This window comes from Trichomycterus rosablanca, chromosome 8, assembly GCF_030014385.1.
Source record: "Trichomycterus rosablanca isolate fTriRos1 chromosome 8, fTriRos1.hap1, whole genome shotgun sequence".
Taxonomy (NCBI): Eukaryota; Metazoa; Chordata; class Actinopteri; order Siluriformes; family Trichomycteridae; genus Trichomycterus; species Trichomycterus rosablanca.
This window is the reverse complement of record NC_085995.1, coordinates 30778278-30804714: the sequence shown is the minus strand read 5'-3', so window position 1 is coordinate 30804714 and position 26437 is coordinate 30778278. Positions and strand designations below refer to the sequence as shown.

At 37.1% G+C, this 26437-nt stretch overlaps 2 protein-coding genes, 1 long non-coding RNA gene and 1 other non-coding gene across 6 annotated transcripts; 3 read left to right on the top strand and 1 right to left on the bottom strand.

Annotated features, from left to right (window-relative positions):
- Window positions 1-254: 254 nt before the first annotated feature.
- gtse1 (G-2 and S-phase expressed 1) lies at window positions 255-20195 on the top strand. Of its 3 annotated transcripts, none has more exons than XM_063000706.1 (12): window positions 255-400; window positions 10717-10764; window positions 12760-12817; window positions 13495-14125; window positions 14205-14366; window positions 14509-14650; window positions 15812-16210; window positions 16305-16371; window positions 16664-16891; window positions 17468-17750; window positions 18301-18417; window positions 19160-20195. In XM_063000706.1, exons 2-12 carry the CDS (start codon window positions 10743-10745, stop codon window positions 19244-19246), a joined length of 2196 nt encoding a protein of 731 aa, XP_062856776.1. In that variant the 5' UTR covers window positions 255-400; window positions 10717-10742; the 3' UTR covers window positions 19247-20195. The 3 variants fall into 3 exon arrangements, with proteins under 3 accessions (XP_062856776.1, XP_062856775.1, XP_062856777.1); XM_063000705.1 differs by lacking the exon at window positions 255-400 and adding an exon at window positions 9400-9520; XM_063000707.1 differs by lacking the exon at window positions 255-400 and adding an exon at window positions 9400-9520 and having other exon boundaries at window positions 18301-18409; window positions 19160-19253.
- LOC134319706 (U1 spliceosomal RNA) lies at window positions 5600-5763 on the top strand. Its single transcript, XR_010013556.1, has one exon. It is a non-coding gene; the product is annotated as a U1 spliceosomal RNA (small nuclear RNA).
- Window positions 7633-9330, bottom strand: LOC134319499 (uncharacterized). The gene is made up of 3 exons (XR_010013519.1): window positions 9191-9330; window positions 9012-9091; window positions 7633-7811 (listed from the first exon to the last, which is right to left on the bottom strand). It is a non-coding gene; the product is annotated as an uncharacterized LOC134319499 (long non-coding RNA).
- Window positions 20196-21371: 1176 nt separating the features above from the next.
- Window positions 21372-26253, top strand: actr6 (actin related protein 6). The gene is made up of 11 exons (XM_063000031.1): window positions 21372-21562; window positions 21646-21763; window positions 21860-21928; window positions 22999-23122; window positions 23858-23993; window positions 24072-24128; window positions 24510-24608; window positions 24723-24801; window positions 24937-25108; window positions 25767-25905; window positions 25988-26253. The coding sequence occupies exons 1-11, from the start codon at window positions 21495-21497 to the stop codon at window positions 26115-26117; spliced, it is 1191 nt and encodes a 396-aa protein (XP_062856101.1). The 5' UTR covers window positions 21372-21494; the 3' UTR covers window positions 26118-26253.
- Window positions 26254-26437: the final 184 nt, after the last annotated feature.

Genomic DNA, 26437 nt, shown 5'->3' with positions numbered 1-26437 from the left:
TTTTTGTTGCTTAAATTAATTTATCAAATTACATGTAAAATGAATTACTAATGTAAAAAAACATTGTATCAAATGTTTATTATTTAAATGATTTATTTATATACTCGACATGAAACAGAGTGCTCCAACAATAAATTATAAAATACAATAACAAAGACCCATCTCAATTAGACAAAAAGATCTGATTGTGTATATTACTTGTAAATTTGCACCTAGAGTGGGACGGCACAGTGGCTAAGTGGGTAGCACTGTCGCCTCACGGCAAGAAGGTCCTGGGTTCGATCCCCAGGTGAAGAGCCCGGGTCCTTTCTGTGTGGAGTTTGCATGTCTTTCCCGTGTCTGCGTGGGTTTCCTCCAGGTGCTCCGGTTTCCTCCCACAGTCCAAAGACATGCAAGTGAGGTGAATAATTCTGTCATAATGTAACCAAAGTGTAAAACGTGACATTAAAATCCTAATAAACAAAACAAAATAAACAAGCATTTAGAGTGAAACAACACAACATCAACGACGCATCACTCAACAAAATATAAATGAAAATGTGCAAAACAAAAAGAAAAATCAGCATCCAGGTGACAGTATTTGTAAGTATTTAGTGAAGATTAGCATTCAGAAAAACCAAGGAGATCATCTTTGATGGCTTGATCCTGTTTCTCCTTTCTGTTATGATCTGCCCTGTTAAAAAAGATTCTCTCTGAGGGGACGGATACACAGTCTATGTGCCATCACATGTATAAGATGTGTGTAGACTGAACACTTGGTCTCCCACCAGCTCAGTGGGTCTGAACTTCTCTGTAAAAGGGGCTCCTCGTGTCCAAACTTTACTATGTTTCCTCTCACTCATTTTCCTCACCTTTCCAGCGTGTAATGTCTGGCTGTGTAAAGCGCTGAGTTCTCTCTCTCTCTCTCTCTCTCTCTCTCTCTCTCTCTCTCTCTCTCTCTCTCTCTCTCTCTCTCTCTCTCTCTCTCTCTCAAACTCAAACTCAAACTCAAACTCAAAAGAAGCTTTATTGGCATGACAAATAAGGACATTCGTATTGCCAAAGCAAGTTACAGGGAAATATAAACAATAAAAATAAGAAAGAACAAAAATATACAGAACAGTTACATGTGCAAAAAAATATAGAATAGAATAAAATATTAATAAAAACAGTGCAAAACAATAACAATAAAAAGTATAATATTTACAATAATGAGGTAGTAAAACAATCAGTTTGTGCGTGTGTGTGTGTGTGTGTGTGTGTGTGTATGAGACATGGTCCCCCACTGTCCCTCACCTGGTGGCAGGTGTAAGTATAGAGTGCTGCTAGTGTGCAGCTCTCTCTGTGCTCCCCCAGTAGGTGGGGCAGTTTGTCGGGGTCTGGGAGGGAGGTAAAGTTGGGGATGATGTTGTTAAATTTAGGGAAGAATTGGGAGCGGACGTGGTGGTACTTGGTACACCGGGTGAGGAAGTGCAGCTCCGTCTCTACTGTACTGAGAGTGCAGTGCTGACACAACCTCTCCTCCCGGGGCAGCCAGGACCGGGTGTGTGGCCCCACGGCCAGGTCGTGTGCGCTCAGTCTGTACCTCGTCAGGGTGTTTCTTAATTTAGGGTCGGATACTGTGCTCAGATAATCTGCTGCACTGTAGTGTCTGTTTAGGGCCAAATAACACTGCATTTTACTTTGAGTTTTAGTTTCAGTTTCCTAATAATTCAGATATTTAGTTCTGAGTTTTTGTGTAATTTGGTTTATTCTAATTGGGTTTACAGATTTCTCTTGTTCCTGAGTCTTTATTGTGTTAGTGTGTGTTATTAGTGTGTCAGTGTGTGTTAGCAATGTGTTTGTGTGTGTTATTTGAGTGTCTGTGTGTGTTAGTGGTGTATCTGTGTGTGTTAGAGTGTCTGTGTGTGTTATTAGTGTATCGGTGTGTGTTAGTGGTGTATCTGTGTGTGTTACTGGTGTATCTGTGTGTGTTAGTGGTGTGTGGGTGCAGTGACTCAGGACCAGTTGGATGAGGGGACTGGTATGTTTGCTCAGCTCTTGGTGTTTCAGGGCTTTATAATGATAAGTTTGGGGGTCGCTCTCATTTAGATGGTTCCAGAAGTTGATTGCTCTTCTCTGTATGTTTATAATTAGTGGAAATCGGCCTAATTCTGCCCTGCACGCATTGTTCGTGGTGTGTCTGTGCACCTTTAGGATGCTTTTACAGAACTCTGTGTGCAGGGTCTCTAATGGATGTTTGTCCCAATTATGGAATTGATGGTGTGTAAGCGAACCCCAAACTTCACTGCCATATAGAGCAATCGGTTCAATTATTGATTCAAAAATTTTAAGCCAGATTCGAATCGGAATTTCCACGAATGTTTGACGTTTTATGGCGTAGAAGGCCCTGCGAGCTTTTTCTCTCAGTTCATTTACTGCCGGATTAAAGTTTCCTGTGGAACTGATGTTTAGTCCGAGGTAAGTATAATCTTTAGTGTGCTCAATTTCGTGCTGTCCTATTTTATATGTGTGTTTGGTTCCCTGAGATCTGGCTCTTTTCTGGAAGGTCATAATTTTGGTCTTTTTGAGGTTGACTGTCAGGGCCCAGGTCTGACAGTACTGCTGCAGCAGGTCCAGTTTGTGCTGAAGACCCTGAGCGCTGGGGGACAGCAGGACCAGATCATCTGCATACAGCAGGAGTTTAATCTCGGAGTCGTGTAGAGTGAGACCGGGCGTGGCTGAGTGCTCTAACATGGAGGCCAATTCATTAATATAGATGTTAGAGTTGGACTTAAACAGCAGCCCTGTCTCACTCCACGCTCCTGAGAGATGAGATGTGTTCTCTTACTGCCGATTCTTATTCCGCACTGGTTTTCTGTGTACATGGATTTAATAAGATCGTATGTTTTACCCCCTACACCACTCTCTAACATTTTATAAAACAATCCTTCATGCCAAATGGAATCAAAAGCTTTTTTAAAATCAATAAAACATGCAAATATTTTAGAGTTATTTTGAACTACATATTTTTCGATCAGGGTGTGTAGGGTGTAAATATGATCGGTAGTGCGGTAATTTGGTAGAAAACCAATCTGACTTTTACTCAGGACGTTGTGTTGGGTAAGGAAGTGTAATAATCGTGAGTTAATTATACTACAGAATAACTTCCCCAGGTTACTGCTCACACAGATGCCCCGGTAATTATTAGGGTCGAATTTATCTCCACTTTTGTGGATCGGTGTTATGAGACCTTGATTCCAGATTTCAGGGAAGGAACCGACACTCAGAACCAGGTTAAAGACTTTTAACATCGCCAGGTGAAATTTGGAGCTGCTGTGTTTGATCATTTCATTCAGGATCCCGTCAGGTCCTGATGATTTCTTTGTTTTTAGTTTTTTAATGTTGTCTTTAAGTTCCTGCTCAGTAATGAGAGAGTCTAGAGGATTCTGGTGGTTTTTAACAGCCCGTTCCAGTTCCTCTAACTTACTAATAATTTGATTTTGTTCAGGATTTGAATCTAATTCTACATTTTTAAAGAGTGATTGGAAATGGGTTGTCCAGATATCCCCATCCTGAATGGCCAATTCTTCCTGTTCTCTATGTTTTAATTTGTTCCAATTGTCCCAGAATTGATGTGTGTTGATTGATTGTTCAATAATTGTTAGTTGTTTTTGGGTGTACTGAGCTTTTTTGGTTCTGAGTGTACATTTATATTGTTTGAGGGTTTCACAGTAAAGAAGTCGTGTGTTACTGTTGTTTGGGTCTCTGTGTTTTTGGTTTGATATTTTACGGAGTTCTGTTCTTAACATTTGACAGTCTTTGTCGAACCAGCTGTCATCTTTTGTAGATTTAGGTTTTGATTTAGATTTAATTTTTAATTGAGCTTTATTTGCTGTATTTGTAAAGATCTGATTAATATTTTTAACTGCCTGATTTACAGTGTCCAGAAAGTTATCTAAGCTAGTTTGGATTTCTGTGCTGCTAATTGCTTTCTGGAATTCTTCTCTCTCTCTCTCCCCTGTTCGTGTGCACGCTGTCTCTGTATGTGTTCGTAACCCTCCTGCTCAGTGTAAACACACAAACGCCACCATGTATCTTGACCAATCATGTGCGGTTTTGACAGGAAAAAAAAACGAAAAGAAACGAATCGGCTTCGGATCAGGAGCCGGATCCCGTCGTTCACTTTAAAGAGCCGGCTCTTAGAGCCGACCCATCACTATTTTATTGCTGAATAATATGAGTGGAAGAATATCACAAGTGTAATTCGGATGCGAAGTTCACGCGTGAGACACTTAACCAGCTGTGTAGAATGTAAAGACTATTAACAGTGGATGTGTAACATGTAATGACGTCATAACTAGTAGGCTTTGTGTTCAGTTAAAAGCATATTTTTTTAGAGAACTACAAATTAGATTTTGATGTAGTGCCTGATTTAGTTAATAAGCGTATTTTTGTGGCACTAATGTTTTGCATCATCAAGTAGAAGCAAAAAATAAATTTTATAGCATTTTATACAAATTAGGGTTTTCTGATTAAACAATAGATGTGCACCTAGCTTTTCTCACAAAGTTATTTACCTGTGTGTATACCTTTCCTCAGACAACTGCTCTTTCTTTGTCAGTATTTTGCGCAGCTTTTACTTCTGGTATATTATAAGACTTTTCTAGGTCTGAAGCAACTTCCAGTCAGGAAAAAAACAGAACTCAGCTTTTCTTATTGTACCATGTTTTTTTTTAGATGACTGGATTTCCTGAAACAGGGCCCATTGTGTATATAAGACCAAAACGTGTCAACCTCAAATTGTGTTGTTTTTGGCACTCTTAAGTTTTCTCCAGTTCTTTTTTTTAATGAAAGTACCTTCCAGAAATATTAGTAAATGTTGTCCGAAACATAGAACACGTAGTTTTGCCCATGTTAAATTCAGATTAAATATGTATTTTTTAAGAGCTGTTTCCAGCTCAGCGTCTTGAAAATGATGTTACATTATTGGGTGTAGTTTGACATTCTTGCACTAGGTGGAAGCATTGTGTTCGAATAGAGCTACAGTGTCTGAACAAACTGCACTATAGTATCTAATACTTCCGTCCCAATCTTCCCTCATTTATCTCTGTCGACTGTTCATATTTTTTACTTTTAAATACATTTTCATTTTATTCACAAACAGAATGATCAGTGCACATGATCAGGCAAGTCTATGCTTTATTATTATGCAGTTGAACTAATGCAGATGTCGGCAGGCCCCCCCCCCCGTGTCAACAATGGTTCATTCCTAGCGTCTGTATTTAAAATCTTTACTTAAAGAATTGCTATAATAATAAACAATAACAATAGAATATTATATTTGTTCTAAATAATGATCACACCCTAAAATAGAAAATCAAACCACTGCCTGATCGTTGTTGGAACTTTTACTTGTGTAGAAGCAATGCATGATGGGAAGTGTTTTCTTGAATTGTTTTAAATAAATGTATAATTCTACAATAATGAAAGTTGTGGGGAAAAGTAGTTTTAGATGAATTATGTGTGAATGATGGTTATTAGATCGCTGTGGGTTGTTAAATAAAGCATGAATATTGTCCACCATGCTGGTGAAGTGTGTGCGCTTTGGTGGGCTGGTTTTAGTGTGGATCTGGAATTCATACTTACCTGGCAGGGGAGATACCATGATCAAGAAGGTGGTTCACCCAGGGCGAGGCTCAGCCATTGCACTCCGGCTGTGCTGACCTTTGCGAATTCCCCAAATGTGGGAATCTCGACTGCATAATTTCTGGTAGTGGGGGACTGCGTTCGCGCTCTCCCCTGATCTCAGCTGGTTAATAATAGAACTGAATGAACGGAGCTGTTGGAAGGGGGTTAAATATGGGGGAATATTCAATATAGAGAAATAATCTAATGGGTGGGAAAGAATCTAATTTGTGAACAAATTTTTAATTCGCTCTGTAGATACTAGTCAGTAAAGTACGCTGTACTGCCATTGCTTTTTCTCTTTATTTTTTTAAAGCTTGGCATGATTAAAACTATGTCAACCAAATGCCTACAGTTGATGAAGATACTTCACTGTAAACACAGTGCAATGAGCAACTAGAGAAAAACGAGTTCTACTAAATAACATGACAGTGTAATCAACACTCATGGATAGTTTGTTGTTTGTTTAATTAAAATTTAAACGTGATCTTTTACTTTGGTTACATTTATGACAGGACGTTAAGTTTGTGAAGCATGTCTTTACTTGTAAATTACACAAATAAATGCTGTCCAAACTTCTGCATATTTTGCAACTTGCTTGTGTTATCTTCCATGATTCTTATGTTTCTCCAGTTTTGCCATCGTTTTTGGTAAAAAAAAAAAAAAAAAGATGTATTGATATCTTTTTAAAGATGAATTAAGTATCAGTATTTTGTCATTCTAGCCTTTAGCCTTTAAAACTTGCCAGTAAAATCTACAAACAAGCAGAGTTGATTGATTTTTGTCAGTGTTTTTTTTTTCCTTGGGGAATGAGGGGTTAGGGGTTGGGAAATGCTTAATTATCTTTTTTTGTATAATGCTTTATTATCTGTTTATTTTATTTGGATCAATATTTGAAATGTATGCAGCACCAGCAGTCACCTTCTCTGTATTAAATCTTCTAACAACTAGTAATGTTTAAAATAGCATTCAGTGTTCTCCACAAATGTTGGCCCTTCAGGGAAAGCAGACAACACATGCTGTTAATCCACTTTTATTTTTTATTTTAAGCTTTCATTCAAACTAATTACAAAAATTCCCTTAAATTAATAAACAATATTTTAAAATAAAATAGTACTCTTATCAAATACACAATTATAAACGGCTCTAGCAGAAGTCTGTTCCCCTTTGTATATTTCATGTGTAGGAGTTACGGCAGGCACGTGCACAGATAGACCCCTAGTGGTGCTTAAGCACTTGCCCTTTTGCCCTGGATGAGAAAAGTGCCCTTTCTGCTGGAGCCCAATTTTTTCTACATTTATCAATATTTAAATATAAAAATGACCCTCTCTGTCATCAATTCCCCCCAAAAGTGTTTTGATATCTGACGGGCATTTATCTGAGTTCTTGTGAGAATTCTGCCCCAATCTGATCCCCCCCCTACCTAGCATTACTGCTGATTTTTAATGACTGCAAAGACGTTTTAGGTCTCTCGTGGCTTATTGCTTTATTTTATCATAGACTCTGGAAACGTAGCGATTGTGTGAGAACATACAAACCTGATCGGACATGTAACAGTTGTTTTGTGGGGATGGATGTTCCAATCAATCCAGTTTGTGGGGAGGTTATTCCAATCATAGGATTTTAATATCCAGCATTAGTGTTTATAAAACTGTGACATATTTCCTTAAATACAAAAACTTTTAATAAAAAATCCTTGTTCCTTTAGCCACATTTTTAAATGACAAAACATTTAATATGTTTACTAAAACATTATGGTTAAACGAGGGCTTCTGAAATGGTGTCTAACCGCAAAGTAATGCTTTTGTTGATTTTGGGAAGACCTAAACTTTCCAAAGTGTTTTATCTTACATTAGATTAGACTAGATTAGATTAGATTAGATACATTAGATTTTTTTGCCTCTGATGACCATTGGGGCGGATGAATATTGTACTCCCTGTGATAAATGTACTGGAAAACAAAACAAATTATGCACTTAGTCCACGTTAAACTATAAAAAGGTTTTTTTATTCCCAGATGGGTCCAGGTTTCTTCCTTTGGGGCGTTTGCATGTTCTCCTCGTGTTTGTGTGGGTTTCCTCCAGGGACTCCAGTTTGCTCCCACAGTCCGAAGACATGCAAAGACGTGTTTGCCCTGTGATGCACTGGTGACCTGTCCAGTGCCCCTGAATAGGATAAAACGGTGGCAAAACGGTGGTTTGGTTTAAAATAACTCCACTAGGTGACAGCACACACGTTTTTTTTTAACAATTATCAAAAATTATCAGTGAAACAATAAGCCAATATCAATCTCCAATTCATACTGTACCTTTGTGTCGTAGCAAGCTATCAATGATAGATAAAACCAATATATATTACTTATAGTTGTGTTAACTTAGTGACTAAAACATTCAAAATTAAGTAATTTATGTGTGCAGTTTCTTACAAAGTTTTTTGATTCATGGTTGTATTCATACCAAGTAATCGATTATGCAGTTTTGACGTGGTTTGTGTGCTCATCTTCAAATAATTATGTAAATGCAATTATGAGTTTTCCAATATGCAGGGCCAGATTGTGCACACACCTGCAATGCCATTCTAGGGTGCAATTCAGAAAGTACTTGATTTTTTCTGTGCAACAATCAGACATACCACTGTTCATCTATATGCCACTTAAATACATTTAAGTCACTATTCAACGTATTACGTGATGATGGACTGCACACAACCGGTGTAAGCACTTGCGCTTCATTGGATTTTTCCCAGTTAGATTAAAACAAACGATGTACTGGGACATATATAACAAAAAGTGTTCTGTAAAACAGTTGAAAATTTGTGGTAACGTTCAAAGTGCCATGTGATGGGGTAAAAAGGCTTTCTTCTTTTTGGTAATCTATTGAGGGGTGATTTATACTCTTCTCAATTAAATGCAACCGGGCCCCCTGGTTAAGAACCACTAATGTAAACAAGTGGGTCAAGAGAATAAAAAACATGTGATAGAATGGGAAATTAGCATGTGGGAGATCTTTTGTGATGTCTTGTAGACCTACATTGGGTCCTTGAGAAAGGACACATTTGATTTGCCCACCAGTAATATGCAAAGGTAAACGGAGGGCGACTATGAAACATTCTGATTTAGTTGTTGATGCAGATCTTGCCGAAGTAGAAAAAGGTGAGGAAGCTCTTACCACCAGTTCACCAAAAGTAAACCCACTAAATCATCCAAAAACAGAAAATACCAAGGTAATATATTTTTTCATGGATTCGTTGAATTTCTCATGAGCAAAACACATCCTGGCTGAAATGTAAGAATATTATTATCACCCATGTCAAGAGAGAACACAGGGACGTGTAAGAGAAAAGAAGGGTGAAAACAGCTGGCTTACATGATAAGATCTCAGACTCAGCTTTATTGTCCTTCAACCACGTACATAATAGAACGAAATACAGTTTCCCAGGTCTCGGTCTGTGTGACATGAATAAAATAGAATAGAATAAACTAAGATAAGTAATAAAAAATAGAATAAACTGAGAAACTAAAGAAGTACAAGTACAAAGTATTTACATATTAAGTATTGCACATATTGCGTCAGTCGCAAAGCTGTGTTTCAAACCTCGCCTTATCACAACCCATTTTTCATGGCTGGATGCCACTTCTGCTCCTCACCTACTGACTGGAGTGTTAAATAAACCAACCAAGGTTGTGGGAGGTAATTGGAAGAATTTACACCGGGAACCTTCTAGACCTATGCCATGTCACCATTTAAGTCACGTGATGTTCGAGAACAAAATTTGAAATGAGTTGACGCGTTGGAGAAACGTTTGTGGAAGAGCTTTCAATAAAAATAATAGACAAAATACTGAACTGCATCGCACGAAGAGACTAAGTTTTAGCGTGAGTATTATTATAATATCCGTGTATTTAAATAAATAAAATGTCGGCTGTCTCTCTTTAGTTATAGTGTTATGCCGCTTAGCTACCTTGTTAGCTTTCTTGTTTTGATGCTAAACATGCTAGCTAGCGTATGGTGGTACTTTAAACGGACAACCAGTGTTACATACATTTCAGCTTGATAAAGTTTACATGTATTATATTAAGATCAGTAAAAGAAATGACTAAAATTGTAAACTGTGTCTTTTTGACGTTTAGTAATAAAAGAGGGATGTGTCGTGTCACTGATAGAACACTGACTCATTGTATTCATTGCCACAATATTATATAACTGTTATGAGCTGAACTTTAAAATGGTTATTCTGACCTAATACTGAATACACTGTCCCAAATATGTACACTGATGTGTTTTCCTAGATACATTACCAAACACATTTTTAAAAGAAATACACAGTGTCATAGTTTGGAAGTTTGTTGGAGGTGTAACATTTTACTGAATACATAAACTGGTGGGTTTGTTAAAAGGTATATTTGTTTAAAACTACAAATAATATAGTTCTTAAGTAAGAAATATGGTTTTATTTGCATGTAAATTTTGCGAGGGGAAAAAGGGAATGACTTCAAAACAATCCATGTTATTCTAAATTATTTTACCACTGATTGTTCTGGAATTTAAAGCATATACACAGTATTTTCTAAAGACTGGAAAGAGAACAATTATGAATACTACATTTTCAAAATGCACCATTAGTTCTTCTAGTGTTCTAAATACCGGGGCGGCACGGTGGGTAGCACTGTCGCCTCACAGCAAGAAGGTCCTGGGTTCGATCCCCAGGTGGGGCGGTCCGGGTATTTTCTGTGTGGAGTTTGCATGTTCTCCCCGTGTTTGTGTGGGTTTCCTCCGGGTGCTCCGGTTTCCTCCCACAGTCCAAAGACATGCAAGTGAGGTGAATTGGAGACACTAAATTGTCCATGACTGTGTTTGACATTAAACTTGTGAACTGATGAATCTTGTGTAATGAGTAACTACTGTTCCTGTCATGAATGTAACCAAAGAGTGTAAAACATGATGTTAAAATCCTAATAAACAAACAAACAAATTCTAAATACAGTCCATACGCACTCTGAATTCCTGTTCTTGCAACTTTGCGTATGATGAAGACTAATAGAAATGAATCATTTACCTTGTTTATTTGCAGGACTTTGACCTGTTTTCCTGCGGAAGATGGCTTCCCTAGCAGATCAAGGTGACTTGTGTCTGTTTTTCAATGTACATTTTACTGTGTACACTTACTATACAGTGCTCTGAAAAAAGTATTTGCCCTGCACCAAATTTCTTCTACTGTTGCTAATTTGACACATTTAAATGTTTCATGTCTTGAGTAATTATAATATAAGGTGAAGACAACAAAAGTAAACACAAAATGATCAATCCATTCATTAAATTTAAAGATTTATTTAAGAAGTATTATAACCCATTTGAAAAAATATTGAGCCCCTAAACAAAAACTGGTTGTGTCACTATGACCTCGTCATTATGACAAGTTGTCTGTGTCATGCAGAAGCAAAGCAGCCCCAATCACACAAACATGTTTGATTGTTGGTATGATGCTTCTGTAGTGGAATGCATTATTATTTTCTTGCAGAATGTTCCACCTTTGACTCCTCAGTCCACAGAATATTATTTCAAAAGTCTTGGGAGTCATCTAGATGATCTTTTTGGCAAATGCAAGGCAAGCCTTTGTTCTTTTTGGTCAGCATTGTTTTGCCCATTGCAACTCCCAATGTCTGCCACTTTGCCTAGTGTCTTTCTTGATGTGGAATCATGTACATTAAGGTCAACTGAAGCCTGCAGTTCTTTAGATGTTCATTTAAGTTTTTGTTTTGTTACTTCCTGGAAAATGATTACTTCCTGTCATCAATGCATTTTTGGTGAAGTCTTGGTGGGAGAATTAAGGATTCAAGGATTCAAGGAGGGTTTATTGTCATTCACATCACATGTGGTACATGAGGTGGAACGAAATTATGACCCAAGGTCCCAGTTACACCCAATAAAATAATCTAATATATACAATACAAAAGAATAATCATGAATATGAAAAATATTTACAAATATAAAAAGTAGAAGTAAATGTAGCAATGTAAAAATGTAGAAATATACAAATGTGGAAATGTAAAAATGTAGAAATGTAGCAGCAACATGAACAATAAGAGTGCATTTAACTTATAAGCATGGGTAGTAGAACTGAGTAGCAGCATAATGAAGTGTCCAAGTGCAAGGTGCAAAGACAGTGTCTTATTGTGCGTGAGTGTAAGGTGTCCAAGTGTTCTCTGAAAGTGTCAGTGCAGAGTGTTTGGCGAGGTGGAGTTTGAGAGTCTTACAGCTTCGGGAATGAAGCTGTTTCTCAGTCTTGTTGTTCTACACTTAATGCTCCGCAGCCTCCTGCCTGAGGGGAGCGGGACAAAAAGTGAGTGTGCTGGGTGAGTGGGGTCCTTCATGATGCAGGTGGCCCTTTTCCTGCATCTGGAGGTGTAGATGTCGGTGGTGGTGGGGAGGCTGACTCCGACCGTCCTCTGTGCCGCCTTCACCACTCTCTGCAGAGCTTTCCTGTCTGCAGCCGAGCAGCTTCCATGCCACACGTTGATGCTGGAGCACAGGACGCTCTCCACCACACATCTGTAGAAGGAGGTGAGGACTGAGCTCCCGAGTCCGGCTCGCCTCAGCCGCCTGAGGAAGTAGAGCCGCTGATGTGCCTTCTTGACCAGACAGGAAGTGTTGTTGCTCCAGGTGAGGTTGTTACTCAGGTGCACACCTAAGTACCTGTAGCTGGAGACCACTTCCACCGCAGATCCTCCGACGTGCAGGGGGAGGTGGGCGTGTCTGCTCCTTCTGAAGTCCACGATCATCTCCTTCGTCTTCTTCGTGTTGATGCAGAGGTTGTTCTTTCTGCACCAGTCCTCCAGGTGTTCCACCTCCTGTCTGTAGTTGGACTCATCATTGTTTGTGATGTTTCCAACCACAATAAGGTCCCACATGTTCTCTCTTTGTGGATAATGGCTCTCAATGGAATTTGCTAAGGTTTCAGAGCCTTAACAATGGTTTTGTAAAGACTGCATTTGAGTCTTTAGGATGTGGCATTATGTGCTGCTATTTGAGACTTTCTAACCTGCTTCACAGTAGTCATGGCAGTAATCATGACTGGTGACCTGGAATTTTAAATTGTTGCTTGTTTTTTTTCCAGATTTCTGCTCACTGGCTGAAGAGAAGTTTGATTTTGAGGTTTCACTGTCACCAGCAAGGTGTGTTTGTTTCTTTTTTTTAAGATGCACACACTTGCTATTTTAACATCTGGATTGTAACAACAAATGGCATATGTATGAAGGTTGTGTATGCTTAAAAATTATGCTGAGCAACTATTTACACAAAGGTTGATCCTTATGAAGGCCAAGTCAGAGTTTAAGTATTTCTTTGCATATTTAGTGTTGAATGCATATTTCAAAAAGAAAACATACATTGCTGACTACCAGTAAAAAGGGATTATGCATAATTACTAACCATATTATATAATAATAATATAAACCATATTTGTGCAATTTACATAAGACTGTTATAAGTAAACCTATTTGTAAAACAAAATAAATAAAGGTTCTGTTAACACACAAGTAGAAAAAAAAATCATAATAATTTTTAGTCAGAGGTTTAAAAAAAATAAAAACCTGGCGGCTATGGATGGTTTAATTATCCTTGTGCTTATGCTTGTTTCTACATCCAGCATGAATTGTGGAGGAAAACAGGAGGAATAGTGTGACATTTTGTACAATCTTTGTGGGAATTGTAATAGGGAATTAGAAGTAACTAATATTGTAAAAAATAAATGCAATCAATAAAAGGAAAAACAAAAGTGACATTCACCGCTGGAAAATGCTGAAAGACCTACACAGACATGTTTATTTTATTTTTTTTATTTTTTTTGCAGTATTAAGGGGGATAATGAAGTTGAAGATGAGGTCTTCCTGGGTCCTGTAACACATAAGGAGAAGTGTATTTCCCATGGCATGGCGGTCCAAATAAAGGAGAGTGTTAGCAGTGGGCCTTCTCTGAGTGAGGAGCCTAGCTGGAGCCCACTGCTTGAAGAGAACTTTGATGAGATTTGCAAAGAAGCTCATCTTTTAGCCAGTCACCTTGAGAGAACCATTACGAACCCTTCTATAAAAGAAGTTCCTTTAGCTGCTTCGAAGTTACCTGAAAATACAGAAAAGTTTGAAGTGGACTCGTCTGTAAAGCTGGACATGTTCAGCAAGCCAGCTGATGCACTTAGTCCTATTAAGAGAGAAACATTCTGTGTTCAGGACAGCCCCATGAAACAGCTGCCGCCAGCCATCCAGAAGCGACTGCAAAAGGTTTGTGGTGCATCTTCAGGCAAGCCACGCCTCAGCACCTCAAGCCCAGTAAGGACAATAGACACTCAGCCTAAAGTGGCTGCAAAAGGCAGAAGCCTAATGGCAAGTAGTGGACTCAGTAAATCTACATCCATGGTGAACTCTCGACTTTCTTCTTGCACCAGATCAGCACTTCCCAGCAAAACTAGACTTCCTCCACCAAGCAAAGTAAACTACATTATATATCATTTAAAAGCATAAATGGTGTTATCATGTACTGCTAACGATGTTTGTGCAATCATTTCAGAGTTGTTATGGACTAAAGCGTAGCCCTGCCCGTAAAAACACAAGCATTACAGGCTCTGCTGAAGACCTGCTTTCTGATACAGCTAGCGTAGCCTCGGATGTAAGTGATTCTTCTTTCAACACAAGCTTGCCTGTAAAGAGGGGTTTCCCAGTCCCTAACAAGGTAAGCTAACCAACATGCACATTCTTTTTCTTTATACATTATGAAAATGGGCATTGTCGTCACGGAAGATTATTTTAATAGCTATGAGTTGTTGGATTAACTTTTGGAAACGGCTCCCTCCCTTTATGTTTTTCTGATGTAGACTGAAATAAAAGGTGCACCTGTGTGTAAAGTTCCTACGCTACCCAACAGGAGAGTGGTGAACCGAAGCCGTAATACTTCCTCCTCCTCTTCTTCTGTGTCTAGTATCAATTCCAGCCAGTCTGTCTCTCCAGCAGCTAAAGGTGAATCTTTGATCTTGATTATTTTAATTGTAAATTCTATACTTTCTGTTGTAGCTCAAAGAATATTTAAAGAAGCTGGTTCGCAATAAAAATAATCAATATTTTTTATGCGTAGTGCATTATGATGCAGACTGATGCCCCACAATGCATTTTGCCAACCGGATTAGGGTTTTCCAAATAAAAGTGTTAACAGCTGGTGAAGAAATTGGTAAAAGGACAATGTTGCACTGACTGATGGTCCCGGATACCTGGTTTTAAAACCAACTGCTGGTTATCATCTGTGAACAGTTAAGCATGTTCTCCCAGTGTTCATGTGCTTTTCCTCCAACCTTCATGAGAACATAATAGTTAAATTGGAGGCTATTCATTTGCTCTAGTCGAATAGGTGTGTGTGTGTGTGTGTGTGTGTGTGTGTGTGTGTGTGTGTGTGTGTGTGTGTGTGTGTGTGTGTTTCAGTAAGTGGTTAACACATACATAATACCTATTACTGCCATTAAATGACACCAATGTGTTAAACATGGTGTTAAAACCTAAATAAATAAATTCAGTAAGTGGTTACTGAAGATAGTGATACTAAAGATTAATTTAAAAAATGAATCACTGTAAAAACTGCTCTTCACTCTGTGCAATATTTGGAAATTTAGGGCCAAATTGTTGTGTGTAATTGTTTGTCTTCATTGTTGTAGCTAGTTTATGTCCTATTTTATTTTGATAAAATTTCATCCATGTACGTGTTTTAAGTAGGGATCTAAATGAACACCTCACTAAATACCAAACAAGTAAATAACACAAATTGAATCCACACTATTTAATTGAAAGGAAAACAAAACTGTATTGCTTTACTGCAACAATTGAGTAAAGGATTAAGGAAAATATAGTATGACTAGACTTGATGTACATTGCTCAGCCATATTGTCAGGGATAAACACAGCTCCATTGCCTCGCAATCTAAAAAGATCTTATTAGTACAATGTTGTAGGCTTAAAACAGTGCTATATCTCTTAAACTAACGCTACTGTTTTCTATTACTAAATATTTATTAAGTGATTGGATAGTGGATTATGTTTGTGTGAACATGTCATGTTAATTAGTAACTTGTGTTAGTGTGGGCATACATTGTTATACTTTTGCTGTTAAGACTAAACTGTGGTTTATGTGCAGGAAAACTGAATTCCTCCTTGAACACGAGTGTTGGTAGTATCAGCAACCGTGTACCCAGCAGTGGCACCAGACTTCCAAGTTCCAGTCGCAAATCAGGAATCCTCTCCAAACCCATGGAAACATCTGTCAACAAAAGAACATCCTTCTCCTTACATGGCAGGAAAGGCTCAGAGCCTCTTGTTAGACCAGTCAAGCCCACCCCTGTTAAAAGAGCTGAGTCTGGACTTTCTGTTCAGCACCAAACACCGGTCAGGAGGTCTATGGAAAGGACCACCTCTGTGCCCAACATCCCATCACTAACTGCTAAAACTGAAAGCAATGTTAAAGCGAACTCAGTTTCAAAGGCCTTTGTGGCACCGACTCCCACAAACTCTCTCAAAGGTGTTAATCGGTTTGAAGGTGAGAACAAAATTCTTGTATTAACAAAATAATTTTGACTTGGGGCAGGTTATAATTAACACTGTCTTGCATGTGTGGTTATGAAAATTTACAGTTACTTCTCCTGATGTTCCACGAATTATGAAACCAAAAAGATTGATGACTTCCTGCAGCGTTGATGGGTAATGTATTAATGCATGCTGGTACTTTGCTTCTTATAAATAAACATTTAAATGGCTTGACCCGACTAGGAATGGTCTTAATTATACATTATGTGTAATTGTCGAATTGTTGGTCCTGACTAAAGTAAATGGCATTGAAATATGTGTACATATTTACCCTTATCAAAAATGACAAGATTTCTGAGTATTAACACAAACCCCATTTCCAAAAAAATGTCAACATTACTTATATGCACGTTCCTAGTCCTCACTTACTGCTATGTAATTTTAAATGTTATTTCTGTATATTCAGTGTTCAGAGGCTTGCACTTCCTACACCTTATGGTCTCCAGACCCCCTCAGCTGCAACTGAGAAGCCAGTGCAGGCCAAACTAAGGCGCCCATCTGCCCTTCCCACTCCTGTGAACCGCCGTGTGTCTGGTATACCTATGCTAACTCCGAAAAGTGTGCCTCGCCTCAACAAAGCATCTTGTACCCCAGAGCCACTGCCAGCAGTCTCCAGTTCCCCAATTCACACCAGGTAGGAGTTAAAAATAATCATATGAATAACTCCTTAAACTGTTCGACTTTCTCTGAGGGGCATATGGTCCAATAAATAAGACCAAAATAGAAGGTATTTGCAATCCATACTATTTGGAGTGTTAGGTTGTCATAGACCTGATGTCCCTATTCCAGTTTTAATTTATTTTCTAGTACATTAAAATATCAAAGCTTTCAGTATCAAGTACATTTATACCATTGCATCCAGAAATGCTTCCTTAGTAATAGACATAAGGAAATGCAAGGTTAGTTTCATAGTGAAAAAAAAGGGTATTTGGTCATTTCCTGAAAATAACTAGAGTTTCAGCTATTCAGACATGCAGGGTGATGTTCTCCCATAGCTTCTTCCTTTTTCCTGGGTGTAAAAATGACTAATATGACAGTGTAATAATTGAATTGGAAGGACTTTTTTGGTGAAATAAATAAAAAAAGACAATGTAGTTAATCATTTGAAATAGTAATGATGATTGAAATTAATAATGTACTGATGTATTTATATTGATATTGGTTAATTTACACTAAGCTAAAAGCAAATGAGTAATTCTGACTTTTTTAGCCCATGTCAGATAAAGCAGAGTGAACAGCACCAAGTCATTGAGCAGGTAGTTTCCAAAGAGGAACCATCAGCTCAAGCTGAGTTTTGGCCCTGCTCCCTGGTCTTTAATCTAGAGGATGATGCTGACAGACCCACTGCTTGTGAGCCAGCAGCAGTGGAGAATTCTGCCAAATCATCTTCAGAAGATCTGGAGCCTCATCACCCTATTCCAGAATGCCTACCAGTTTTAAAATCAAAGGACAGTGTGCACAACGGTCAGCTGAATAAGGCAGAGTTACAGGAGGTAAGTGAGGGCATAAGAAAAAAGCACAAATGTAACAGTCTTGCATGTTTTCACTTGATGATTTAAATAAATATTATAGAATTTTGGAATCTTTAACTGTTTATTTTGTCTTTGTAAACATATTGACTGTCCACAGGCGCTTGTCTGATTGTCAACGTTAGGCACAAAGCACCTTTTAAAAAGCTACATGATTTAAGTTAGAAGTTTTTCAGTCTACAGATTCAGTTCAGTCAGAGCAAATGTTTGCAGATTTCAGCTGAAGAGCAGTGAGAAATATAGATTTTTTTTTTGTGCTTATTTGAGAAGGTCTAAGCTAAGGCACCAAAGCTAAGAAACAATTTGTCAAATTCCTATAGTCAACTTTTGCATTCTAGTCTTTTGCTTCCTGTTAATCCCATGAGAGGAACATTGCCCCCTTCCACATTAGTGTCTGACTTCCACTTGTGGTTCAGCTTTAACACAGAAGATCTTAAATTTGAAACTGCTATCTTTGAAACTGCTTAAAAAGTAGTGTTGAGGTACAGCTGCCTTTCTGTTTGAATGTGCTCAGGTGCTGCTCTTCGATGTTCCTGCTCCTGTTCTGAAACAAGAAGAAAAGGTTCTTATTGACCTCTCCAACACACCAGACCTGATCAAAACAGTTCCAGTTAAAGCTTTTGGTGAGCAGGTAAGAACTACATTTATTCCACTGCAGTTTGTTGTAAAAGGTTTTGGTTGCTGATGTTATTTTTAATTGCTGGCACATTTCTCAGAAAATGCTTTTTAGATAATGACCAGTCTAGTAAATCTGGTTTATTTGTAAATCACAACCTATTTTAATCACTTTCTTTTAGCTACACTTACCATTCAAATTAATTGTGTATGTAGAATCATTGACTGTAGCCCATCTGTTGCTCTGTATACTTTGATATTCCCTTTACCATAGGATATTTGGATAAAGGATCAGTTCCAGCAATGCATTTATGTAAACGTTTCATGCCATGGTAGTGTGGGCTGTACTGGTGTATTAGGTGCAGCAGTGTTGGGATTTTTAACTGTACACTTACAATGCTTGCTTATAGGGTGTGTGTCCATAATAAAGAGACTAGTCCGTTTTAACAGTATTTAAAAATCCCAACACTGCTGCACCCGATACACTCATATTGGAACAAAACTGGTCTTTTTCAGTTGATAATTAAGGTATATGTGGGGTGTCTTAGAGGGTTCATTTCCATTGAAAAAAATACAGGTGGTGACAAAAGTGTACAGAACAACAAATGGGCTACAGTCAGTAATTTTATAACCTTTCATCTGCATGGTTGGTGTAGCTTATCAGTAAATGTACATACCAACCAATTAACCAATAAATTGCTTGTTGAGTGTATGTAATTCTTGTTTTTAACAAAATTCTTTTGTTTTGCACCCTTCAGCTGATTGATTTAAGCTCACCGCTTATAAAGTGGAGTCCTGCTGGAAAGAAGAATAACGAGACTCCACTTATTAACTTGTCCTTCTAAAGGACTTCTGTACCAGTAAACAAATGCAAAAAAATAAAAACACCTACAAATCTTTTAACATAAAATGGCATAAGCATTTTAACTAATAATGTATGTTTTATTCATGTTTTATGTGATTGTTCTACTATGCTGGAACTAGTCAGTGTTACTGTTTGACTTGATTGTTTTTCCATAAGGTACAAATAAAATGTCTAAATCTAAATGCAGTGGGTGTTTGCATTGTGTATTAAAGATTTTTATAGCCTGGCATTTTGTCTGTAAACAAGTATTTAAGTCCTGGATTTAGACTTTATCTCTGGCTTGAGATTTACGTTGGGCTTGATTACAGATTTAGTTAAGATAAGGCTAAAGTTTTGATAAGGCTAAGGGTTTGATATTTGCCATTGTAGATCTTAACCCCTCTTTTTTTACTGAGCAGTTTGCAAGTTATTTAAACATTGATTGCTGCATTAGTGAAAAGTACAATTTATTAAACAAAAACAGCTGCTAAATTTCTGGATCACTTTCAGTAATAGGTTGTGTGTTTGCACTCTCATTTAACTTTAAGCTTTTACTCTGAAAAGGTGGTTTGTGTATATTACCTTGTAACTTTTTTGCTGTTATTCACATCTGACCAGCTAAGTGTCTGGGGAACTGTACAAGGTCTTAAACCAGTAAATTACCCTCTCAGTCTACATGGCTTTAAAGCTCCCATTTGAGGTCTTTTTGGTGAATTACCAGTATATTTCTGGTTACATGTGCAAGTGTGCACTGGACTTTTTTCCTTTTGTTTTTAAGGTAAATACAACCCAACTGAATTAAAGACAAAATTGTCCATGATGGTGTTTGATGTTAAACTTGTGAACTGATGAATTTTGTGTAATGAGTAACTACCTGTTCGGTCATGAATGTAACCAAAGTGTGTAAAACATGACTTTAAAATTCTAATAAATAAATACAACCAACCTTACCACTATTGTCTTCTGCACCCTGTTAAACACAATTTCCCTATTGTATCCATTTCCCTGTTAATGACAAAAAGAACTTGGGCTTAACTTCAGTGGCCAGGACTTGACCAGGATGTGATGGTGAAATTACTTTACCCTTGGTAAATGTGGTGACTAAAATACTGCATTCAGGATAACTACCAGCAGTAGTTTAGGTAAGGTGTAGTTTGATTTTAATAGTTTTTGATTGAATAGTTTTTATTTTTAGAGATTATCGTTATTATCGCTTTTATTTTTAGAATGACTCACTTTTATACTTTTTTTGGGGGGAATTGTGTGTAAAAACCCTTTAAAAGTTTTTGTTACCAATATTCTTGTTTAAAAGGATTCTTGTTGACTGACAACAATTTGTGGTTCTACTAGTAACTCTTAAACAGTTCATCTTATATAATAGTATCTAATAATAATTCTGTATAAACCTGTGAATAGTCGTCAAGAACCTTTTAGGAATTTAAAACTTTGATGTGAGGGGAACCTTTTTATGGTATAGAAAGTGAAAATGGTCTTACTTTAAAATGTTCTAACTATTATTAAGGAACACGTTCATTATAAGAGTCAACTAGTTTTTGTTATTTTTTTAGTTTTTTATTTATTTGTAGTATGTTCTATTTTATTTCACCCAAAGTCTAAATGTCCCCCATTTTAAACAGGTGTAGAATGATCTCTTTTTTTGCACACAAACAAAACAGCTACTTTATTTTTACAATTCATAATTTTTATAAGGATTAATAACACTTTTTAACAATTGGTTATTTCCTTAAAATCTTTGTATAATTATAAGGGGTTGGATTTTTAAAAGGCAGCGGCCAGCGTTAAACTTATCTTACTATGGTACAATCCATAAGGTATGAAAAACACAGCTTGGATGAATCAATTTCCAGACAAGAGCTCTTCATCCAGATCTCAAATTAAAATATTTGGACTCCTTTACTAAATGTACAATACTTTGGCTATGGGGGTAGAAAGACACTGAGCAGCAAACATTTTTCCCTTGTAAGAACTAGGACCAAAATTCTCCCCTTTGTACATTTAACCTTTGTGGCCGAGTATGAGATGCTACAGTATGTTACGTTGACCATCTCCAGTACTGAAGGGGGCGCAGTGAGCTACATCAAAACAAATCTTGCACAGCATGAAGAAGAATGGTACAACGATGTAAAGCTATGAATTAAAAATGTGTTTTATTGATATACTTATAGTTAAATATAAGACGTTTCGTCGTGCTGTTCTCATCGTATGATTTTAATGAGTAACCAGTCACAATGAAATCCCTGGTACTGGACAATGGTGCTTACACAGCTAAGATAGGATACAGTCATGAGAAAGTCAGGTAAGATCCTGTATCACTATATTGTTGTTAAATCAGTAAACCAGTTTTGATGGATGAATTATTTAAGTTTTCTGTTTTCTTAGTGTTATACCAAACTGCCAGTTCCGCTCCAAGAGTCTCCGATTAAAAACCTTCACTGCAAACCAGCTGGATGAAATCAAAGACCCGTCCGGACTTTTCTATATCCTTCCATTTCAAAAGGTTACTTTAGTTCATATGAAACATAAAACTCGTGTTTAATATTTGCATCAGTGAATGATTTTCTTATTTTTGCAGTGAATTGTTTGTTTATTTCAGGGTTATTTGGTAAACTGGGATGTGCAGCGCAAAGTCTGGGATCACCTGTTTGGAAAGGAAATGTTTAAGGTACAAACATCATTAAATAGCTGCACCGTGCTGTAAACACCTGTTGAAGAACAAAACATGCCTTTTTCTATACTGGGATTTGACTGGAATATTGGAAACTAGTACATAAACGCAAGGATATAATATCTGTTGTGTAAAGGTAGTCGTGTACATCTTGACTGGATTGTGGTAGGGTTTCTGGTCCATAAATTGAAGATGTCCTGTACTTCACAGTATGTATCCCAAAATGTTTAAGTTTAGGGTTGTGGCTAACCCATATTTGTGCATCAAACCTATCCTAAGTGATTTTAGCAGAATGTGTGGAGGCGTTATCATCTTAATATAGGACCAACCTGAAGAGTGCATAAATCATGTGCATCTGGTCCATTAAAGTGGACCTAAGGATTCAAGGGCAGGTAAGGATCTTGCTGAGGAGCTTAACAGTGGCAGCTTGGCCAATGCCTGACCACTGCTTTGAAATGTTCCAATTTGGGTAGATGTATTTAAAAATAAATATGTTTTGGTTTATATTTTCTTACATATGAAAAATTCAGATAAATATGGCCAGTTGCATCATTTATCATTATTATGATGATTTTATATTTTAGGATTATAATGCCCCTAAACATAGTGCTAAAATGAATAAGTGGTTTGATGAATAGTAAATTAGTTCAGATGTCTTCCTAAGGCTTTCCATTTGCTAAATTTTAGCTTTATTTACCATTTATCTTTTAATGTTTTATTGTGCATACTGTAAAGGCTTTATCAGACCAAGAACTGAAAGATTTTCTTTTAATAATATCACCACAAATCACTTAGGACTTCTATGACAGCATAAAATTGGTAAATGATGCCGCATTTTTATTAGCTCCTTGAAACATATTGTTACTTGTTTAATTTTTTCACCCCATTTATAATATTAATTAAAGTTTACTTAGATCTAGAAACTTGACTGCCATCTATTGTACTATTTCTACTTTAACAAAAATGTGATTTTGTTTTTAATTGGGTTATTAGTTGATTGCTTCTTGATTAAGGTGATGGTGCTTTTAAAATGTTACCATTGTGCTGCATATATGAATTTCATGCAGGTGGACTTTGCTGATACCAACATAGTGATAACTGAGCCCTACTACAACTTCACCTCTATTCAAGAATCCATGAATGAAATCCTGTTTGAGGAATACCAGTTTCAGTCAGCTCTAAGAATCAATGGTAAGTTTAGTTACTAGTGATATACATTCAGTGAGCACTTTGTTAGGAACACTTAACTGGTATATACATTCATTGCTTTTTTATAAGCTACACTTACTATTTAGATTAAATTTGTGAATACACAATTACTGACTGTAGCCCATTTACATTTTCAGCATTTAGCAGACGCTTTTATCCAAAGCGACTTACAATTATGACTGAACACGATTTTGAGCAATTGAGGGTTAAGGGCCTTGCTCAAGGACCCAACAGTGGCAACTTGGTGGTGACGGGGCTTGAACCGGCAACCTTCTGATTACTAGTCCAGTACCTTAACCATTGAGCTACCACTTCCCAAAGCCCATCTGTTGCTCTGTACACTCTCGTCACCAACTGTAGTTTTTAATTGAGAGGAACCCCTCTGACCATGTGATTGACATCATGGATTTTTAAAAATACCGAGGCATTTTGAGGAGGAATGTTCTACCTTCTGTGGTGAAATTGAACCTTGCCGATAATTGGACTTTCCAGCAAGACAGTGATCCCCAGTACATTTCTATTTTAACCAAAGTCCTGGAATACCCTGAAAGAAAGAAAATGAGAATTTTTTTTTGTTTAAACTTAATTAATGTTTTCTGTACTGAAGAAAAAAGGGAGACTTTTTATCTTTTAATTAAACTTTTAATTAATGCACTAGTGAATAAAGTTTATGCAAAACCAATTTTGTCAATTTTTAATGAATGAACTTTGTTTCAGCTGGTTCTTTGAGTGCACATAAACACTTCCATGAAAACAATTCAGAGCTGTGCTGTGTTGTGGTGGATAGTGGCTTTTCCTTCACACACATTATCCCTTACTGTAGAGGAAGAAAGATGAAGGATGGTATTTGCAGGTCAGGTAATGCTTTAATTAATGCAGCATAACTCTGTTTGATTATGTAATGTATTGACGCCCTCTTTTGGTTTTACAGGATAAATGTAGGTGGAAAACTTCTCACCAACCACTTAAAAGAAATCATTTCTTATAGGTAAGGTGGTGTAATGTATGTTTGACACAAAGATTCTGTTCACCAAACTAGAGGAAGTCGTGGCAGTCCTGGGATTTCAGTGATTTCAGTAGTTTGACTGAACCAAGTACATAAAACATTTGTCTCTTGCCAATATGGGGAAATCTTAACTGTCACTATATGATGAAAGGAAAGCAGTCTGTTTGGTCAGATATAGTCCAGGAACCAGGTCTGCCATGAGTTAGAAGCTGCTGAAACATTGTCTCTACACACAGTCAAGCCAGCTTTACAAGGCTATGGCTTTTTTGTGTTTATTGTTGAACTACGTAACAGCATCTTAAATATTGTTAATTCTGATGTATAGTTCAAACTGGTCCTGATCTGGTATATTTTTCCCTTTAGGCAGCTACATGTGATGGATGAGACGTATGTAATTAACCAAGTAAAAGAGGATGTGTGCTACGTCTCGCAGGACTTCTTTAAAGACATGCAAATTGCTCAGTAAGCCTGTATATTTTTGTGCTGATGGGTAGCACTGCACATTTATCAATTTTTTTATTCACTTCTTCAGTCAGTACATATTTGCTTTTGTTTACTATCCTTTATTTGTTGTAGGTTAAAAGGAGAGGAAAACCTGGTGATGAGAGACTATGTGCTACCCGATTTTAGTTCGATCAAAAAGGGTTTCTGTAAGGTAGGAAGTGTTATCAAATGCACCTGATTTTTATTAAATATTAGTGACACTAGAAGGCATGTCTTGCACTAAGAGGATAGATGTTGAAACAATGTATTTCTACCATTTATCATCTTAATTTTGTATGTGTTACAGCCTCAAGAGGAGATGAACTTCACTGGAAAATATAAAACAGGAGAGCAGATTCTGCGTCTCACAAATGAAAGGTTTGCTGTTCCGGAGATGTTATTCCACCCTTCAGATATTGGCATCCAGGAGATGGGCATCCAAGAAGCAGTAGTTGACTCCATTAGCAAAATGCCTAATGGTAAAGAACAGTTCTGACACCAACAAACCATAAAGCTCTGTTCACCAGGAACTATTCATTTGCATCGGTTTGTGGGTGGGAAAGGCTTGGACTGAAAGATTTTACATAAAAATGGTTCAATGTTATGGCACAGCTAGCTATTTAGATTCGACTTAGCATTTTAGAAATAGGTCATTTGCAACTGGAAAGTTATTTTCAGTTTGGCTAGCTTTATAAATTCATTTTTTACCAAATCAAGGCATGTAAAGTAAACAAAGTAAACAAAATCACTAACCTTAAAGAGTTTGTTGGCCACCCAGTGTGTTAGTTGTTGGCAGGCTAGAATAATTTGGCACCTGTAAATAAGTACAAACATAGATTTACCCTCATGTAACCTTCAAAGTAATTGCAAATCATGTAACTAAATTTGTAGTGTATTGCACTTTCTCTACTGTATTGAAATATAAAGTTGACACAGCAAAGCTTTGTCTAATCTGCATGAAATTAAGCAAAACTTTACACATAATATAGTTTTGCTTTTTCAGTGTAAATGTAGGGTTAGGCAGCTTTATGAAAAGTTTATAAAAAACGTCTACAATAAGAATGTGCTTTCAAAGTATGCAGCATTTGTCAGTGCAAGCCTATAATAAGCTTACTTACTCTTTTTTTTTCTTCTCAGAAATGCAGCCTCATTTCTTTAAGAACATTGTCCTGACAGGTGGGAACACCTTGTTCCCTGGATTCAGGGATCGTGTGTACAGTGAAATCCGCGCACTTGCCCCTAGTGAATTTGAGGTTTCAGTAATACAGCCACAGAAGTAAGTGTTAAGTACAGAGAAATCCTAAATCCTTTGTTTAAATGTTTGTTTCCTTCTGCCTGAAATTCTTTTCTCTTTCTAGTCCAATCTGCTACCCATGGGAAGGAGGAAAGCTCATGGCAGAAAACCCAGACTTTGAGGAGATAGTGGTCACGCGGGACGATTATGAGGAAAATGGACATTATGTTTGTGAGGAGAAGTTTGACATTTGATGAGTGAATGGCTGTTAATAGCCAGAAACAAAAAAAAAAAACCTTTTGATATTTTTGTACTGTGCTGAAAATAAAAAAAGATTTCATTCTTTAAAAAACAAAAAACAAAAACAATAGCAAGCTGTGTTTTATTCCTGTTTAAGTGGACTAGTAAAAATACTAACAAGAAAATATTGAATGTCTGATTTGTTTACTAAATATTGATAGTGTTACAGACCCACACAGTGATTGATAATCATTCTTTTATGTCATTTCTTCCTTAAAAATCCTATTGACGCTGTTCTTAATTCTTGTTTAGTTCTTGCTTACCTATTCCACTT

Excerpts from the sequence above, each read along its gene's own strand:
- gtse1 (XM_063000706.1), top strand. The coding sequence starts at position 10,743 with ATGGCTTCCCTAGCAGATCAAG. Across the intron at positions 10,765-12,759 it reads GGCTTCCCTAGCAGATCAAG|ATTTCTGCTCACTGGCTGAA; the intron begins GTGACTTGTGTC and ends TTTTTTTTCCAG. Across the intron at positions 12,818-13,494 it reads GTTTCACTGTCACCAGCAAG|TATTAAGGGGGATAATGAAG; the intron begins GTGTGTTTGTTT and ends TTTTTTTTGCAG.
- actr6 (XM_063000031.1), top strand. The coding sequence starts at position 21,495 with ATGAAATCCCTGGTACTGGACAATGGTGCTTACACAGCTAAGATAGGA. Across the intron at positions 24,129-24,509 it reads AAAGAAATCATTTCTTATAG|GCAGCTACATGTGATGGATG; the intron begins GTAAGGTGGTGT and ends TTTTCCCTTTAG. Across the intron at positions 24,609-24,722 it reads AAAGACATGCAAATTGCTCA|GTTAAAAGGAGAGGAAAACC; the intron begins GTAAGCCTGTAT and ends TATTTGTTGTAG.